At 33.7% G+C, this 19717-nt stretch overlaps 1 protein-coding gene across 1 annotated transcript; it reads right to left on the bottom strand.

Annotated features, from left to right (window-relative positions):
- Positions 1 to 17120: 17120 nt before the first annotated feature.
- LOC130670106 (segmentation polarity homeobox protein engrailed-like) lies at positions 17121 to 19288 on the bottom strand. Its single transcript, XM_057473310.1, has 2 exons — positions 18127 to 19288; positions 17121 to 18029 (listed from the first exon to the last, which is right to left on the bottom strand). The coding sequence occupies exons 1-2, from the start codon at positions 18779 to 18781 to the stop codon at positions 17695 to 17697; spliced, it is 990 nt and encodes a 329-aa protein (XP_057329293.1). The 5' UTR covers positions 18782 to 19288; the 3' UTR covers positions 17121 to 17694.
- Positions 19289 to 19717: the final 429 nt, after the last annotated feature.

Here is a 19717-nt window from a genome sequence, read left to right as displayed (position 1 = left end):
TGTGACTCGGTCACATTTCTTAATTGTAAACGCCACAGTGGCGCTCAAATCGCGGCAATCGGCTATCGAGCAAACTCACATCCTGGCAGAGGCATATCGTCCAGTGATAATGATAATTATGATCCGGTAAATTGGTCCTATCAAAAATTAAACCATTTTTTTAGTCATTTCTACTCTAATTTATTTTATTTTTTTACCCTCTGACGATAGAGAAACTGATTAGAGGAAAATGGAGTAAAAAATTTTGTTATCCGTGGCATAATTAATTCCGGCGATACGTATTGTGTTGTATTGGCAATACAGGAGTGGCAATTTAAACTAATTAAAACCCGGCTCGCGACTTCCATCCTCTTCTTCCTCTTTCTTCCTCTTCTTGTTCTTGTTCTTCTTCTTCTTCTTCTTCTTCCTCGTGTTTATTTTAATTCGTTTTTTTTGACTCAGTGTGTACCTTTGGCGGCTGATCAATATTTCCATGTTAATCAGCTCGATAAGATTCGATATCGAAAATTGATGATGCTATTTTAGGGTTTATTTTTTTTTATTTTTATTTTAGAACAATGAGATCATTGTACTTTAAACGGCTTCCGGAATAAAAAGGACTAGACTGGCGGTCGCCGGTGATCCTTTAAATTATCGACTGCCTCTTATGGACTAAACGAAATAGGTGCCAACAGACGGAATGGACGACAATGACCAGCAATCTGGAGGGGCTGTGAGCTCAGGTCGCGACTGTGGCAAAAATCCGAGGTTAGGACTCGCGTCCGGAGTCAGGGGAAGAGTCAGAAGAGACTGGAGGTTGTGACACTGGAAACTGAATGGGTCTGGGTCTTGGTCTGGGTCTGGGAATGGGAATGGGTCCGGAGTCCGAGGGAGATGAAGATGCGGGTATCGAGTTGTATTGGCTGAGTAGAGCCGATGTCTGATGTCTTCGAGATGGCTAGTAGAGGTAACTTAACAACGTGACATACTCGGCCACCCATGTTGCCGTTGTTTGCTCGCATCTATCACGGGGCCACTTTCCTCCTCTCCTTCTACACGAGCTGAGGATGATGCTCATTCTCTTTACCGCGGGCCCGATAAACGTACCACCAAAAAAAAAAATAAAACCTGCCCGAACCGAGTTAGAGATGAGTTTAAATATGTCAAGACCCAAATAACCACAAAATTGCAACCTATTGCTTTTTAACAAATTAAATTATGGCTTTTTAAATATTATATAGACGGCCTTCATTACCGACTGCTTCACTTATACTCCCACTTAATTTTGTTTGCTTTTGCGAAGGAAGCAAAGGCTCCCGAGTCGAAATATTAGACGTAAATTGAACGTTTTCAACGTTTTTCACGTTTTGAACGTAAATTGAACGTTTTAAACGTAAATTGAACGTTTTGAACGTAAATTGAACGTTTTCAACGTTTCTCACGTTTTGAACGTAAATTGATCGTTTTCAACGTAAATTGAACGTTTTCCACGTTTTGAACGTAAATTGAACGTAAATTGAACGTTTTGAACGTAAATTGAACGTTTTAAACGTAAATTGAACATTTTTAACGTTTTGAACGTAAATTGAACGTTTTGAACGTAAATTGAACGTTTTTAACGTTTTGAACGTAAATTGAACGTTTTAAACGTAAATTGAACGTTTTTAACGTTTTGAACGTAAATTGAACGTTTCGGACATTAAAAACTCAATTTGACAGCTTTCAAATTATTCAAAACGTAGATTGGAGTATCATATAAATCGAAAACGTAACTAAAACCTATTTAGACTTACAATAAGAAAACATAAGCATACCAAAAAATTTTTTTCATCGATTTTGTACTCCTGGATTTTAATCACGTCAATTCTCTAAAATTTTGTCGTCCGCTTTTCTGGCGCTTAAATAAAAAAATTCGTATTTTGAAAAAAAAATTTTTTTAGTTTCATACTTCTATCTTTAACACTATTATATCTTTTCATATATTATGATATCAAGGTTATGAAAATTGTGATTACAAATATTGAAATAAATTAATTAATGTTATCATTAAACTAAAATCATAACTCATGAAATTACCAATTTATACGAACTAAAATACAAAAAAATTGTTCAATTTACTTTCAAAACGTTCAATTCACGTTTAAAACGTTAGGAACGTTCAATTTACGTCTAATATTTCGACTCGGGCTGCCAAAGAAATGTCGCGGTTTTTTCGCGTTACTTTTAAAAAACTGAAATTTTTCACTGAAACGGAAAAAATAATTCTAATTTTTTTAGGGGATGACAGCTCTCTGTTTCTTTACTCCCACCCCCAAATTTTGCAGCTGGCAGACAAGACCGGGCAGCAATTGATCAAAAACGGTTCGATAAAAATGACTAAAAAAATCCACCCACAAGGCGCTCACTCCCGAGCGATAATAGCACTGGTTCGTAACTAGGACCTACCTGAATTTATCACCTCAGTAATTACCAATCGTTTATTCACACGAAACCAGTCTATAACCTTTCCCTTCTTCCGCTTTAAATCTATTCCATTATCTTTCTCACTTTGTATATAAATAAGAATAAATATCACGATAAAGGCATTTACATTTGCATTTTCAATTACTTATTACTCATTAAAAAAATAATTAATCTCCTCGTTTTTACACGGCAGTCAATTAATTTTAAATTAGGAGAAAATGAAACGATTTTTAAAAAAATAGAAAGGAAATTTTTTTTGGTTTTCAAATGGTGACCCGATTCACCCCCGCCTTCTTTATATATGTATATTTATATAAATTTAAATACTACATGGAAATAAAGATCGATCTCTGCTGTTGAGATTTAAAATATTTAAAAAAAAAAAAACAATTTTTTTTTAATCGTGTTACTGATAGCACAGTATTTCTAATGCATACTTAAGATATTTTATCGTGTGATACATATGTATGTAAACGTAGATAATTTAATGATAAGTATTTGGGTGGTCATTATTTATTATTTATTTATTATAATATATAAATATTTTATTTTATCTTTTTGATTAATATGATAATTATTAGTTAGCACATTAGCATTGATATATTTTTATATATATTTTTAATTGAAGAAAAAAAAAATTTGATGGTTCGGGTACATACAGAAAATGTAAACGAAATTCGCAAATAAATTTGCGTGAAAAAAATAAGAGCTGGCATCTCTTTAAAGAAGCCGCGTAAGAAGGGGTGGGGGAAGGGCCCGAGGCCTGGGGCCCGCGCGATTACCGCAGGTAATAAGAGTACAGAGAGCATGGTACCGTGGATTCAATTGGTGTCATCGTGTTTGAAATGAACGACACTTTGATGAGGTACAAGAAGTTACCACCTTTCCGCGGCTACTTGATTCATTTCATGATCTTTGTTCTCGTCGGCAAGAATTTAATTTTATAGGTTTTAAATCCACGCACTGAACGCTATTTATTTTGATTATCCAGTGTGGTAACGATATAACTACCACCAGACTGCACCACATTACGCCGAGGCGTTTTTATCCAGGCTTCACTTACATGGGATTTTAAAGTTGAGAAAAATGCTTCGAGGAATCCATTATGCTTCACAAACTGTTAAGCACTTTGTTGTATTTTTTCAAGCCTTTAAATATGTTTCTACATATATTAATACACTTTTATGGCATTTAATTATACTTACAAATAAAAGTTCATTCAATAAAGCAAATAAAAGTACTGAAAGTTTGTTTTAATTTTACGAGGTGACCCAGAATATTTAGGTCAATTTTTTGATCAAATTTCACAGTAGAAGTCTTAGTTGGTCGTAAAAAGTCATGTGGTAACAGTTACCACAGTAGGTAACTACAAATTTTATCGATATTTATGATGAAAGAGATATCAAATATTGAGGAGACATTTTTTCATCTAATTTTGACTACTAAATGTCTCATTTACGCACGTAAAAGTAATGTGGTAACAGTTATCACAGTAGGTAACTACAAATTTTATCGATATTTCAGACAAAGGGGCATCAAATATTGAGGAGAAACTTTTCCATTTAATTTTGACTACTAAATGTCTCATTTACGCACGTAAAAGTAATGTGGTAACACTTACCACAGTAGGTAACTACAAAATTTATCGATATTTAAGATGAGAGGGACATCAAATATTGAGGAGAAACTTTTCCATTTAATTTTGACTACTAAATGTCTCATTTACGCACGTAAAAGTAATGTGGTAACACTTACCACAGTAGGTAACTACAAAATTTATCGATATTTAAGATGAGAGGGACATCAAATATTGAGGAGAAACTTTTCCATTTAATTTTGACTACTAAATGTCTCATTTACGCACGTAAAAGTAATGTGGTAACACTTACCACAGTAGGTAACTACAAAATTTATCGATATTTAAGATGAGGGGGACATCAAATATTGAGGAGAAATTTTTCCATTTAATTTTGACTACTAAATGTCTCATTTACGCACGTAAATGTGATGTGGTAACAATTATCACTAATATGTGGTAATTACAAATTATAATGATGCTTAAAAAAGTCAAGGAGACAGAAGATTGGAAAATGTCCCGTTAAATTTGACCAATAAATGACACAGTTACTCATCAAAAAGTGATGTAGTAACAGTTACTACAGTAGGTAAGTAAAAAACAAACTGATATTTCAAATGTCAGAGGCATAAAACATAAAAAAATAAATTTTTATTCGATGACAAAAAATGTCTTAATTACGGGGAAAATAGTAGTGTGGTGATCGTTACCACATGATGACTGATAATCACAATATCTCTGGACTAAAAATTATCAAAGTTGACAATAAAACTTTTAGTCGAACTGCCACCCTTTTATAATGAGTATTTTTTTGTGGTACAGTTACCACGTTGCTGTAAATGTACAAGTTACCACATTACCACACATGTGGTAATTCGTCCTACAGTTAACTCTCGCTATCAAAACTCATGTTGTTTATTATGTACTCTATTGATAAAAAATTACCACATAAGTGAGTGTGGTAACGGTTACCACACTGAATTTTACTCCATAACTCAGCCGCATCAACTCCGATTCAAATCGAACAAAAGAATAAAAAATTGGTTGTTTAATTTCCTTGAATTTAATGCTCTCTGCATAGTTCTTATGATAAAAACCTAAAACGTGTAGCATTAAGATAAGGAAAGTAATTTAAAAAACCCCACCGAGGGAGAATATTTGGTAGCATTAAATCAGCTGTAAGTTATTGTTTATAGAAGCGAGATGATGCATTGCCGTTTGTGGTTTCCCGTAGATTGTGCCCGTTTATACATATTATATAAATATATCTGCAAACTAGTAGTCTGTGAATAATGATAATAATAATAATAACCAGAGTAGAGGTTTAGATATGTAGCATGTAGCCAAGTCAGTATTATTACGTGTTTCTCAATGCCGGGACACGATCTGAGTCTGAGTCGTCTCTAGTCTGGTGGGATAGGATGCATACACACTCGCTGGCATTGGGATACGTCTTATCGGGGGTAAAGCGCATAGCACTCGTGCTAAATTCCCGGGAAGAACGTGTATACATAAATGTTGAGCTAATATAATATGCGTATGCAACGTTGTATAAACTGTATATCGGTACGCTCTGGTCGTTAATCAATTCTCAACACTTAACTCCACGCTAATCCTATCCAAAGTAATATTACTACCGACTTCATTTTTATTTTATTTACTTTTTTTATTTATCAATCAATTATATATCGTGATTATATTACTGCGGACATAAATTATTATTTATCTTTTTTTACGCATAATCAAGTATGATTAACCAATTAATGAAATTCAATTGATTCGTCAAATACGGGAGATTGTGATTGAATTATAGATATATCAATTCTATTAATTATTGTTATTATTATTATGTTTCCGTCGAGTATCATTTAATTACTGCAATTTAAATTATAATGGACGTCAATGAGGTTTTTTATGGAGTGAACGTTATGAGAGGATATTTAATTACATTAATTATTTATTATTTTTTTAATTTAAAACCATTACCATTAATGATGATAATTATAAGTTTTCCGATAAAAGTAAAATGAAGGAAAATCATTTTCTTGGTGGTCTCAATGATTTTGTATTGAGCATTAGAAAGGAAAAGTCTCAAGAAAGAGGTTGATTATTTTTGAAAGTACTATTAAATTTCTATTATGGCTGTAACTTTTAAAATATTGATTCTAGGATATTTTTTGGTTTGACCGAAATTGTAGGAAATTAAATTTCCTACAACTTTGGTATCAATAAAAAATTTTGTAGGACTGATATTTTCAAAGATATAGTTGTTAGAAGGTTTATAAAAAAAATAATTATTTATGATTTTTGGAAAAATTTCCAAATTCTTCAAACGGCTGTAACTTTCAAAATATCAATCCCACGTTATTTTGTAATCAGACTAAAATTGTAGAAAATTCAATTTTCTACAACTTTGGTTTCTTTAAAAAATACTCTAGTATTGATATTTTCAAAGATACAGTTGTTAGAAGTTTTATAAAAAAAATAATTATACATGATTTTTGAAAAATTTCCAAATTCTTCAAACGGCTGTAGCTTTCAAAATATCAGACCCACGTTATTTTGTAATCAGACCAAAATTGTAGGAAATTAAGTTCTCTATAATTTTGATCTCAATAAAAAATACTCTAGTACTGATTTTTTCAAAGATACAGTTGTTAGAAGTTTTATAAAAAAAATAATTATACATAATTTTTGAAAAATTTCCAAATTCTTCAAACGGCTGTAACTTTCAAAATATCAAACCCACGTTATTTTGTAATCAGACCAAAATTGTAGGAAATTAAATTCCCTACAACTTTGGTTTCTTTAAAAAATACTCTAGCATTGATATTTTCAGAGATATAGTTGTTAGAAGTTTTATTAGAAAAAATAATTATACATAATTTTTGAAAAATTTCCAAATTCTTCAAACGGCTGTAACTTTCAAAATAGTAGACCCACGTTATTTTTTAATCAGACCGAAATTGTAGGAAATTAAATTTCCTATCCAAAGACCATCTTTAACATCAACTTATCTTATGAACCTTGCCAAGTACCTCAGCCAAACTGAAAACCAAAAATTTTCGCTTAGACCTCCATCAAGTTTACCATAATCTCAACCCTAATAAAAATGGTAATAACAATATCAACAATGATTTGTACTTATTTTAATGCACCGATAAAACATCTCCCACGAAAATAATGTACAAGTCACTCAGCTAATTATTATTCATCATAAACAGCGTTAGTTTATGGTAATAGATAACCAGAGGGTTCCCAGTCTGTCCTAGTCCTTCCACCCTTGTAATCGTCAAATGGTCTGTCGTGATACAGCGTCAGTTCTCGACTATTTACTGCATACCACACAACGGCACCCGACGCTGCCAAGTGGCATATTGTTTCAGAGAGTGTCCGATCAAAGCTCCACTCGATTCGCTGTCCCTCAAACAAATCGTCAGAAAACTAAGTGTGACCCGCGATATCGCCCAGTCCCAGGTCGACTCACCCTCCGCCCCTTCCCCGAGGCAGACCCACACCCACCTACACATCTATATCTATATCTACATCTACCTAGATCGTTTAAGGCTCGAATTCTGTGGGTTTTCCCCTCTTCCCTTCAGCATAAGCACTAAAACACCAAAAGGGTCACACCCTATCTGTTAAAGTACTCCTGTAATATATACACTCACACTCTCGCAATAATACTTAATATTATTATTTCTCAGTCTCAGTCTCAGTCCATCAATCTTTTCCTTTAATGCCCTAGTATGTTTTAGATCAAATAACCCACGATAAATTGAAACACCCAATCAACCGCGTGAATTTCATTTTTTTTCGTTTTATTTAACAGGCATTAGAAATTTGGGGTGGTCTCAATAAAATATAATTTTTTAATGGACTGTGAGTTCTGTAAAGCTCTAAAATAAAAATTGCAATACAAGTGTTTCATTAAAAAAGTTAAAAAAATTCATTGGACATTTTATTGCGAGACTGATTCGTCGCGCTTGAGTAACAATAGGCGTCGCTCAAAAATCCAACTTGATTAAATTTTTGATCAAATTACTTTGGGTTAAATAAACATGCTGTCAAGCTCCGCGCTGGGTGAGAAAAAGCTACGGTTCGGGTGAAAACACCGAGCATCGGTCGGGGGATGAAACCTAACTCAATAACGCGAAAATGCGACAGCTAAATCGGTTGTCTGAAAAAGAAAAAGACGAATTGCCAAAACACTTTCTGGCCCTAGTGTATACTATGGTAGTGTTTCCCTTCGGAAAATCAAGCCCATCACCCTAGACGCGAATTCCATGCATTCAAACACGCACGCGATTTAGGACCGCGACAAATCTCTCTTTGCTTGTCACCGCGGGCTCCGGTTCCCCATCAGTTAGAATAGACGTAGACTGGATGCTATAGTGTACGTTGTACTGAGTGATATGACATTCGCTGGAAAAAAAACAATAACCAAGCTATCAAACATTTGCTTTGCAAATTAAACATTTCCCCTAATTTCGGTAATTTCACTTGCCGTAGACAAGCCCCGACAAAAATTCCGCGCTCAATCTCCCTAAATTAGGGGCTAGAACACAAAAAATGGTAAACATTTTTTAAGTTTAATTACGGAAGCTAAAAGGTCAAAAGCTGAACCCCGAGTAGTCATTTGGCGCCCAACACATTCCATTTAGGAATTTAATTACCAATTTAGTACCTGAGGATCTAGACGCAACAGTAATGACTAGTCCGAAATTAATCTTGAGAACGGGCATCTGCAGGCTCAACTGGGACCAGGACTTTTGCAGAGTACACAGTAAAAAATATTGTGTATCTGTGTTAAAAACGATCGAATTGTGTTAAAAAAAATGTCTTCCTTCTATTCATGCGCTCTCTAAAACTAAATTAGTGAAAAACCACTAATTACTTGTGAATATTCACTAATCTAAATTGTCCAAAGTATACGACTATGAATTAGTGACTATTCACTTTTTGAATTAGTAAAAAAAACAACATATAGAATTAGTGAAAATTTCACTGATTGAATTAGTCAAAAATGTACTAATTCACTTGTTGACGAGGATTTATTTGGAAAAATATTGTATCGTTGCTAATAATATTGTATCAAAATATTATTATTATTATGATTATTATTTGTAATTGATTATAAAATTTTTTTAGCAACTTGATCGACTAAATTAACAATTAAAATTACTTTCATACGGTAAATATTTATATCATAATTATAACTCATAACCTGAATCTATTGTCAATGATGGTTTTGATTCAGGTTCAGTAAAAAAAGTTGGAGTAAAAATATAAAGCTATTAAAAAATAACAAGATGTATTATTTAGCAACTAAATTAGGTTTTATTTAATTAACTTACTTGAATTAATACTGTTCAGTTGTATTTAAAAATTATCGTAATTGATTTTGCCCTGAATTTGATAATTCAATGATAGAATAAAAAGTCCTTAAGCGAGGCGCCTCTAGTAATCATTGTAGAATCCGGGGAATCACTAATGAATTAGTGAATCTAATTCAAAATCACTAATTTTGTAGTGAATTTTAAGATCACTATTTCAATTAGTGAAATTTTCACTTATTTAGTTTTAGAGAGCGGGAAGCGCCATTAAGCATCAGTTTTGCTTGCTTAGTTATTATTTTTGTGACATTGATTTTATTTATTTCCAATTAGACATGGAAAAATTAAGTTGAGAAAGTTCATGATTCGTATAGTTCAAAAAAAAAAAAATACTTAAAAAATTGCATCTGTAGCTTTTTTACTTTTCTACATGCGCATATTTTTATTTTTTTTTTCATAATTTTTGTTGATAAAAAACTTCAAAAATTGTTAACTGCTAACTTTAGGATCATGTTTACTATCACAAAATAGTTCAGTGTTAAATAATAATTGTCGACACTTTTGATAACCTAAAAATGATCCATGGTACAAATATAAAAGTTAACATTTTTTTTGTGTCACCATTAACATTTAAAAAGTGTTGAAGTTACTTCTTATATTACTCGAATTTTGTGTTGAAATTTTAACACAAATTTTGTGTTGAAATTCAACACAAATAGTCTGCGTTGAAAAATAACACAAATATTGTGTGGACCGTTTCTAACACACAGATTGTGTTGATCGAACACAATATTTTTTACTGTGTACTTGCAATTAGCAGGAGGGAAGACCAGGAGAGGCTTCTTTCCATCTTTTGGCGAGAACTGGGAAAAGCTTTTAGCGGAAGGAATTTCAGCTACAAGTGATACAAGGCTTCAATTGTGATTATTGATTAACTGTACAAGAAGAAGGGTTAAAAAACGGACGGGAAATCGGTCACCAATTTGGTCGGCATACGAGATGCATTAATGACCTAACATTCCTCCTAAGACCTAAGCCAATACCATCACGGAGAAACGGCGAGCACGCAACTAATACAACTCGGGTTAAGGATTCCCTCTCACTTGGATCCGTTTCAGAACGGGGTTCGCCTCTCTCGCATCTCATCTCACGGGGATCGCCGTTTCGCGGCATCTTTCGGTCTCACTCGGCTCCCAAAGTCCGCGCGCGATCGCGTTGGGTGGTCTCGCTACTCTTGCTGTAGCTGATGCTCGACATTCCCGCTTAGCTCCTGCTCCTTCTGATACTAAGACTTACGAGTCCTTGCTCCTCCCACCCTTCGCCAATATTATCCTTATACACTGAGGTATTTCTCCGGGCCTTTTAAGCACATGCTTTCAGGTTTATTTATAGAATAACGAGGAAAAATACGATTTCTTCATTACTGCTAGCTGCTAGGTTATTTTATATTTCGCATTGATGCTGGGAAAAGGGGTGAAAGTGACATTTATGATTTTGACTCTTCGTTAATGTGGTGAATTCTTGAAATCTGAGTTTAACATCTGGAATAATTGGTTGAAATACTAAATAAGACGCATGTATATTTGCAAAAAACATGGTCTTCATTTTGGTCGAAGTTCGACTTGCAATGTCAAAATTTTGGCATTTTTCATAGAGTGGTAAGTCTTTGAAATTTCTGTTCAATGGCTGAAATAAGAATTCGATGCATGGGATACAAGAAATTTCGATTTTCAAAGTACATGTTTAGTATTTTATTCAAAATTTGACTTGCAATGTCAAAATTTTGGCATTTTCATAAAGAGGTAAGTCTTTGAAATTTCAGTTCTATGGCTGAAATAAGAATTCGATCTATTGAATACAAGAAATTTCAATTTGCAAAGTACATGTTCTTCGTTTTAGTCGAAATTCGACTTGCAATCTCAAAATTTTGGCATTTTTGTTAAGGGGTAAGTCTTTGAAATTTCCGTTCAATGGCTGAAATAAGAATTCGATGTATTGAATACAAGAAATTTTGATTTTCAAAGTACATGTTTAGCATTCTATTCCGAATTTGACCTGCAATGTCAAAATTTTGACATTTTTCATACAGTGGTAAGACATTGAAATTTCAGTTCTATGGCTGAAATAAGAATTCGATCTATTGAATACAAGAAATTTCAATTTGCAAAGTACATGTTCTTTGTTTTAGTCTAAATTCAACTTAAAATGTCAAAATTTTGGCATTTTCATAAAAGAGTAAGCCTTTGAAATTTCAGTTCAGTGACTGAAATAAGAATTCGATCTATTGAATACAAGAAATTTTGATTTTCAAAGTACATGTTCTTCATTTTAGTCGAAATTCGACTTACAATGTCAAAATTTTGGCATTTTCATAAAGGAATAAGTCTTCGAAATTTCTGTTCTATGGTTGAAATAAGAATTCGATGCATGGAATACAAGAAATTTCGATTTTCAAAGTGCATGTTCATTCCAAATTGAAAAAATCTAGATTTTGCCACATTTACTACATGGAAAAGTTCTTAAAATTTTGGTTCAAATATCTGGGATCGAAATTAACTATACTAATTTCGATATATTTCTATCTTTACAATGCATTTACTGAGTTTTATTTCAAACTGAGCCTCAAAAGTCGGTTTTCGACCACTTTTACAAGATATTTTTTGAAAATTTGATAAAAAGGTTGAAAAATATATATAAATACGTATATTACAATGTATATGTATCTGTAAAAGAGAGTATTACGGTTTTATTCGATTGAATAGATATTTATGATGTGGTAATTTCGTTAAAGTTGTAATGTAAGAGCCATAAAAAAAATAGTAAATACTTAGTAGGTGTAATTGTATCTGAACAATACTTATTTACGATTAGATGAAAAAAATAATAAGTAAATAGGTTTTAATTATTTTTATAACGTGCCGAGTTCTTTGAAATTTCAATACAAAGGCAGGAAAAAATTTAAAAATACTGTTTATTGCTGGCTACAATGTTGCTGTTTAGTTGAGATAAAAAGTGTGCGTATGTGTGTTGGTACCGTGTGTGTGTGTGTGTGTGTTTCATTTTAGTCGACTATAACATTTCAGCTCGTTAGGATAACGAGGATCTAATACGCGGCGCGTTCACTGCCCCCGCCAATTACAAGTTACACCGAGAGCTTTAAGAAGTTTGTGTTGTGTTGTATGGCAGCGGCAAAAGGCTTTTGGCGAATTTCACACACGGTGTGTATATGAGATGCGACCCGAGATATCTTATAAGATCGTGTGCAATAGTTGTCACTCGATTTAACTTTTTAACTTTAGTTGCACGCTGCTATATCTGTATTTATAGGCCGCGGATATCGTGGTGTGCATGTGGTGTGCATGAGATAGATCGCTTGGAAAGTGTGTGTTGTGAGATGTGTGATTTATGCGAAAACATCTGCGGAGATCATAAGCTTATATATAATTCCTGACACATTTATGGCCTGGCTAAATCATTTGGGGCATTTCACACTCTCGTTTCTTATGTACCATAGAGTACGGGTATGTTCCCGCTCAAAAGCTCGTTTTCTCTATCTCTCTCTCTCTCTCTCTTACTCACGCAGAATGTGATAAATTTTACGTACGAATATTTTCCGCGATACCTTTGATTTGCTTAAAGTGACGCTACAAGTCACATGTGTGATATGTTTTGTGTATAGTTTTATGTCCCTCGTTAGATCCATCCCATGTAATGGATCATTTGGATCTCCGGAAGATTTAAGATGACGAGGGAATTATGGTTATTATCTTCTCACTAATTTTATTTAATCCAACAGCATTTCATACATTTTTATAGTCATGTTTATTAATCCCAATTACTTTTTTAAAGTTTCAACAATAATTTACTGTTCGGGGTAAAATGGATCGTCTCAATAAATTAGTCTGGATTTAAACAAAAAATATATGGGACTCCATAAAAAAATAACTAGATTTCCGTCTACACTGAAAAAAATAATCGCTAGCTGCTAGTGATTTTTTTCTTTAGCAGCTAGAGATTTTTAATCGTTAGCTGCAATCGATTTTTTCGCTAGCAGGCAGCGATTTTTAATCATTAGCTGGAAGCGATTTTTTCGCTAGCTAGTAGCTCGGACAGTGTACTTCTAAATCGGTGTGAGTGTTATCTTACACACCGTTCGGTGTTATTAGCTACACAGAAAAAAAGAATTTCTTGGCGCAAGAAATATTTTGTATTATGAATTGAAGACAAAAATTTTTCTTGACTCAAGAATTTTTTTCTCGCCTAAAAAATTTTTTTCTTGTTCCGAGAAAATTTTTTCTTATCCCAAAAAAGTTTTGTTTTCACTTTATAATACAAAAAATTTCTTGGCTCAAGTAAAAAATTTCTTAGAACAAGAAAAAATTTTTTGCGTCAAGAAATCCTTTTTTTCTGTGTATATATAGGATGAGTGGGGCAAAATGGGTCGCTTAAGAAAACAAGGTTTATATGTAATGTGAATGCTTATATATATATATATATATATATACATAGCAAAAAAATTGTTAGCAGCTAGCGAAAAAATCGCTTCCAGCAAGCGATTTTTAATCGCTACCTGCTAGCGAAAAAAACACTAGCGACTAGCGAAATAATCGCTTGCAGCTAACGATTAAAAATCGCTAGCTGCTCAATAAAAAAATCGCTAGCAGCTAGCGATTATTTTTTTCAGTGTAATTTAAAAGTGTCCAATTAAATGTCCCTTAAAAATAGTAGCAATAAAAATAATCAAAGATGAGAAAAGTACTTAGCGATTAACAGAGCAGTGAATAAAAGTATAGAATGCCGCCATTAATTTGTGGGTTCGCAAGGTGGTACAAGAAGAGGAAATTTAGTGAGCCACTGGCAGCCAGCCTCGAGCCCTTCTAATGGCCATTGCGATGTCTGCGGTCTGCAATACATATATATACATCCATATATATATATATATATATACTCATCGGCCATACTCGGAACCTCTCGCTCCCTCTGCCCCAGAGTCTGCTGCCTCTATCTGGGCAGTGACTCACCCCAGCAATCGTAGCGTCGCGTGTTATCTCATCGCCATTGCAGCTATACCTTGTACCCTCTGCCCTCCACCTTCAACCCTCTACCCTCTACTTTCTACCCTCTACAATCTATAGTCTACACTACACTCTATATCCACACATAGGTACTAATATTAACTCTATATTGCACTTACTAAGCGATCCCTCGGCAGTCCAACTCGGGACTGGTATTCCGGCAATTGCGAAATGTTTTCCACCTGGATGATAAAACAGCAATAGCTCTTGCACAACATTATGGCAATCTTCCGTGTCTCCCGACAGTAGGTTATACTGCACACTAAACCGCCCCATCGAGCATTTTACCTGATAGCCGTCTAATATATCTGTAGCTCCGATAAATAAATAACGCTTTTATATTATGTTACATTACTATTCGCTGTACATGTTATATCAAATATAATATATATATTCTATATATACGACAACATACTTATTGCCCAAATGAATGCTTACAGCCTTAAATTCACCGTAAATACATAAATGATCGGTGAATATTTTATTGCTCCATTTCTTGGTTGTCTCGTGGTCTATATATAGTACACGGTGTGTATATGTATATATGTTATATATACGGGAAACTTGGGACATGACAGAGTAATAAAGTAGTAGAATCAGAATAACGTCAATAAAAATAATGATAATAGAAAAAATATTAAAGCGGCTTGTTTATGTCACGAGATAAATTATTTGTTTCAATGGATTATTTAGTCGATAAATAATTCACTTTTTTTGAACGGTAAAAAATGGATGGATTATTAAGAAATTACTTTTTTTGGCGATTAATTTTTTTTCAGACTTTGCTCGATGGCAATTTATAGGTTAAAGACTTTTAAAGTGATAAATTTTTTTTTTGTTGAGGAATTTTTCAATTATTTGCAGTTTTTTAAAAAAGTTTGGAGGGCTGCGGAAAATATGAAAGCAAAAAAAAAATTTCTATGATTGATCCAGATGTTAACAGACGATTAAAAATTTTTTGATTTTTTTTTCAACAAATCGAATACAGAAAAAAAAAAATAAAAATATGCACGTGTAGAAAATTTAATAAACTATAGGTGCAATTTTTTTAAATATTTTTTTTTTATTGTTTATGGTTTTGAAGAAAATCCAAAAATTATCAAACGTTTGCGAACTTCAGTATCATTTTATGATCCTAAAATTAATAATTTTGGATTTTTTTTTTTTAACAAATCAATGATGAAAAAAAAAACTAAAAAAAGGCACATGTAGAAAATTTAAAAAACCACAGGTGCCAGTTTTTCAAATATTTTTTTTTTTATAATTTATCGTTTTAAAAAAAATCCAAAAACTATTAGACGTCCGCTAACTTTAGTATCATATCATTACCTATAACTGTAAGCAGGAAAATATTATATTTTTTTCTAACAGTATTAGAAAATAAATTTTTCCGCCATGAAATTTTTTCTATGCGGGCAAAATGGGTTACCTTCAAAGATTTTTTGAACCCCCATTTTTCCATGGTCCTGAAATTGACAGACGATCAAAAATTTTTGGACTTTTATTTAAACAAATTAATGACATAAAAAAAAAAAACTAAAAATATGCACATTTAGAAAATTCAAAAAACTATACAGAAAAAAAGAATTTTTTGGCGCAAGAAATATTTTGTATTATGAATTGAAGACAAAAATTTTTCTTGGCTCAAGAATTTTTTTCTCGCCTAAAAAATTTTTTTCTTGTTCCGAGAAAATTTTTCCTTATCCCAAGAAAAGTTTTGTTTTCACTTTATAATACAAAAATTTTCTCAGAACAAGAAAAAATTTTTTGCGCCAAGAAATCCTTTTTTTCTGTGTATAGGTGCAGTTTTTTCAAATATTTTTTTTTTATAATTTATCTTGAGAAAACAGAACCAAAAATTATTAGACGTCGGCTAACTTCAGTATCATATTTTTCCTGCCTCCCCTATTTTCCAATTTATTAATCTCAATTAAAAAAAAAAACTCTAGATAAAAAATAAAATATTCCAGTCCATATGTATATTTATAATATATATGAGAAATGACGCGATGAAAATACATAAGTAGATAATTTGAAAAAAAAAACATTAAATTGTTTTTGGCATCTTTTTCATCTTTTAATAGTAATTTATAACGACACGATCCCATGCAATTCATCTGTCAACTGGTCCACGAGATAAAACGGAGCTCGTTAATTTGGGATCAATTATCGCGCAGGCCCGGCAATGTGTCACCGGAAAATGGAGCGTATACTTGTACCGTTTGCAATAACGACCACGCCTACCAGCAAACTTTACCCTCACACATGACAGTCCGCCACTCACACTCGCACTCACACTCTCATACATACATTAATATAAATATACATATCCACGTATAATTAGTTATTTCTCGCGAAATGGATATTCCAGCATGTGAATCTCGAGTAAGTACTCTCTCATACTCGTCGTCACGCTCGTTATCGTATCGCCGATGTATCGTTATTTCTATTTCACTAGTGTAATTAATAACCAATTTAAATTAAATTAAATAAATAAGTAAGTAAATAGAAATAAAAATTTTTATCTTGCAATTCAATTTAATTGGACATGACATCAATAATACATACGAATATCTATACAATAATTAATAATCAATTAGCGAGTAATTAACATACGTGTTTATCAATTCTCATACATATTCTTTATATTTATATACTTATATATTTTTTAATTACATTTTATTTACATTGAGATCATAGTTAAAGCATATATATATTTTTATATTTTAATAAGTACGTAATTTTTATTTACAACGTAACAATAAATCGATTTATAATTTTATTAATCACATATATAATAATATTTGATAATATGTGGGTGTAATTATTTACAAGTAATAAATAACGTAATTACTAATTGCATAATTTAATATTAAAATCAACTAGAAAAATTGATAATTTTTTTTTCAAAAAAAAGTAATTTTACAAAAAAAATATTTTAATGACGTAGCAGTCTTGATAATAAAGACATTTGGCACGAAAAAAGCTCTAAGCACCTTAAATATTTTCCTAATTACATTTTTCACTGGGAAATATCATCAACTAATTAGACGATTCTAAAGTTACGACATCTAGTAATTTTAAAATTTTTTTTAAAACGATAACTTATAAAAAAAAAAATATTTAAAAAAATTGCACATATAGATTTTTTAATTTTCTACATGTGCATTTTTTTTTTTTTTTTTTTTTTGTCATTGATTCGTTGAAAAAAAAAAATCTGAAAATTTTCTAGTCTGCAAACTTTGGAATGGGACTAATTGGTTAATTAATTGGGCATAATTTCTTCGCCGTCTTCATCAACGGGTACCGTGGAATGATTGTAGAGTCCCTGGGCCATCAATTGAAGCGCGAGAGGATTTTTCTGTCCAGTGGATTTTTTTATCTTGGCGCGTTTGTTTTGGAACCAGATCTTGATCTGAGCTTCATTGAGACCCAGCTCTCGGGACAGTTGCTGGCGACGTCTTTCGGTGAGGTACCGATTTTCGGTGAACTCAGTCTTCAATCTGGCCAATTGTTCAGCGCTGAAGGCCGTCCTGGGTCTCTTGTCGTCAGCCGATGGCTTTTCGACAACAGGCCGCTTTACTCGTCGAGTTCTGGGTCCTGTAAAAATTTCGAAAGCAGTTAGAAAATAATCTTGCCAAGAGTAAGCGGAAGGTCGCAATAAATTATCGTGTTTATTTGTGAAGAGAAAACTTACCGGAAGAGGGTCTGTCGGAGTATCGGGTACAATAGACCCATGCGGGCCATACACTTTGAGGATTAGCGCCATTGGTGGTCGTGCTACTGCTACTGCTACTACTGGGGATGCTGTCCCCACTGACAGACTCGTTTCCTACAGTCGAAGCTGCTGATGACAACGAGGGTGTTCCCGTAAGTGAACCCGTTAAGGAGCTGCGGTTGCTGGCGAGACTCTCAAGACTTGTGCTTCTACTTAGACCTGAATGCCTCTGCAGCGGTGACACGGAATCCGCAAAGTACTCTCCTCTGTCAGGACGATGAGCGTAACTTGACCCAGACAATGTCATCGAAGACAATGAGGAACTCGGCGACAATATTTTCGCCGTCGAATGCGACAAGTCCTTTGGCCCCGAACCCGACGTCTTCTTCGAGCTGCAGGACTTGGTGTTCAAAATTGCGCTGCGTCCGAATTCAGGTCTCAGAATATTAACGATGCTAAATCTTAAAGGTGGTTCATTATCTGGAATCGGTTGATGACCCACGGCCGCGGGCGATGGAGATCGCAGCTGATGGCTATGGCTGTGAAGATGATTATGATGGAGGTGAGAGTGATGATGACTCAAACCCAGCCTCAGGCTGTACGCACTTTCCATTGTCGTTAATACAACGCTCATTTTAAAATTAAAAAAAAAATTTTATCAAAATACCACAAGTTCAAATTTAACAAAAGTCTGAATTTAAAAACAGGATTTAATTTAAAATCTACAGAGAGTAATTTAGTCTTAAAATCATTTAACCACTTGCACTTAACAACACACACGGTAATTTAAATCACTGATAATGTGTTGAACACATGGAAAAATTAGTTAGAGTGTCTAGCGTCTGTCTAGTGATTTGAGGGACAAAATATTGCCCGATTAGCTTGTAGACGTTATTCCGTAGTGGATTGAGTGCCCTGACAGGTCAGACTGGCTGTCCATCCGTCGGATGGTGATGTCTAAACTACGGGCCTCAAGTCCCTACTTACACCGTCCCTTTCTCCTTGGCCTCGCTCTCCACCTCTAACTTGTTACTCTTATCCAGTGTGTACCTTTGCTGTCTTCTCTTCTCTTACTCACTCCTCCTACACTGCAGCACTGGCACTACACTAGACACCCTTGATTGTATCTCTATTAACACCGGAGTTCTGGCCCGCCCACTGCGTCTTTACTCCCCCAACTCGCTGCCCCCACCACAATTTCGACCTAAGTGGGGATGCGCTGCCTTCGATCCCCACCTCACGATTTTTAGACTCCGTCAAGTAAATCTTAATCACCATAGACGAATTCGTTTGTTGATCAATCCACTGTTTTAAAACTCCCTGACAGACGCGCTATTGTTTTACAGAAACATTCGGCATTTTTTTTGCACTTCAAGCCGCACCTCGCATAGGCCCCGCCTACCGCGGCCACGCCCCTGCGCTCGCCCCGCCCATTCTTTCTCCATATGCAGCTCGTCTTTGTTCTACTCGCGAATTCGATCCGCGAGTTAATTCGTTTATTCAAGTTCACAACCATCTTTACATTTTACTTCCAACAAACGCAATGCATATAATCCTTGCTCCTGATTAT

This window comes from Microplitis mediator, chromosome 6 (genome assembly GCF_029852145.1).
Source record: "Microplitis mediator isolate UGA2020A chromosome 6, iyMicMedi2.1, whole genome shotgun sequence".
In the NCBI taxonomy this organism is placed as follows: Eukaryota; Metazoa; Arthropoda; class Insecta; order Hymenoptera; family Braconidae; genus Microplitis; species Microplitis mediator.
The sequence above is the reverse complement of the archived record's forward strand: the minus strand, read 5'-3'. Positions and strand labels throughout refer to the sequence as shown.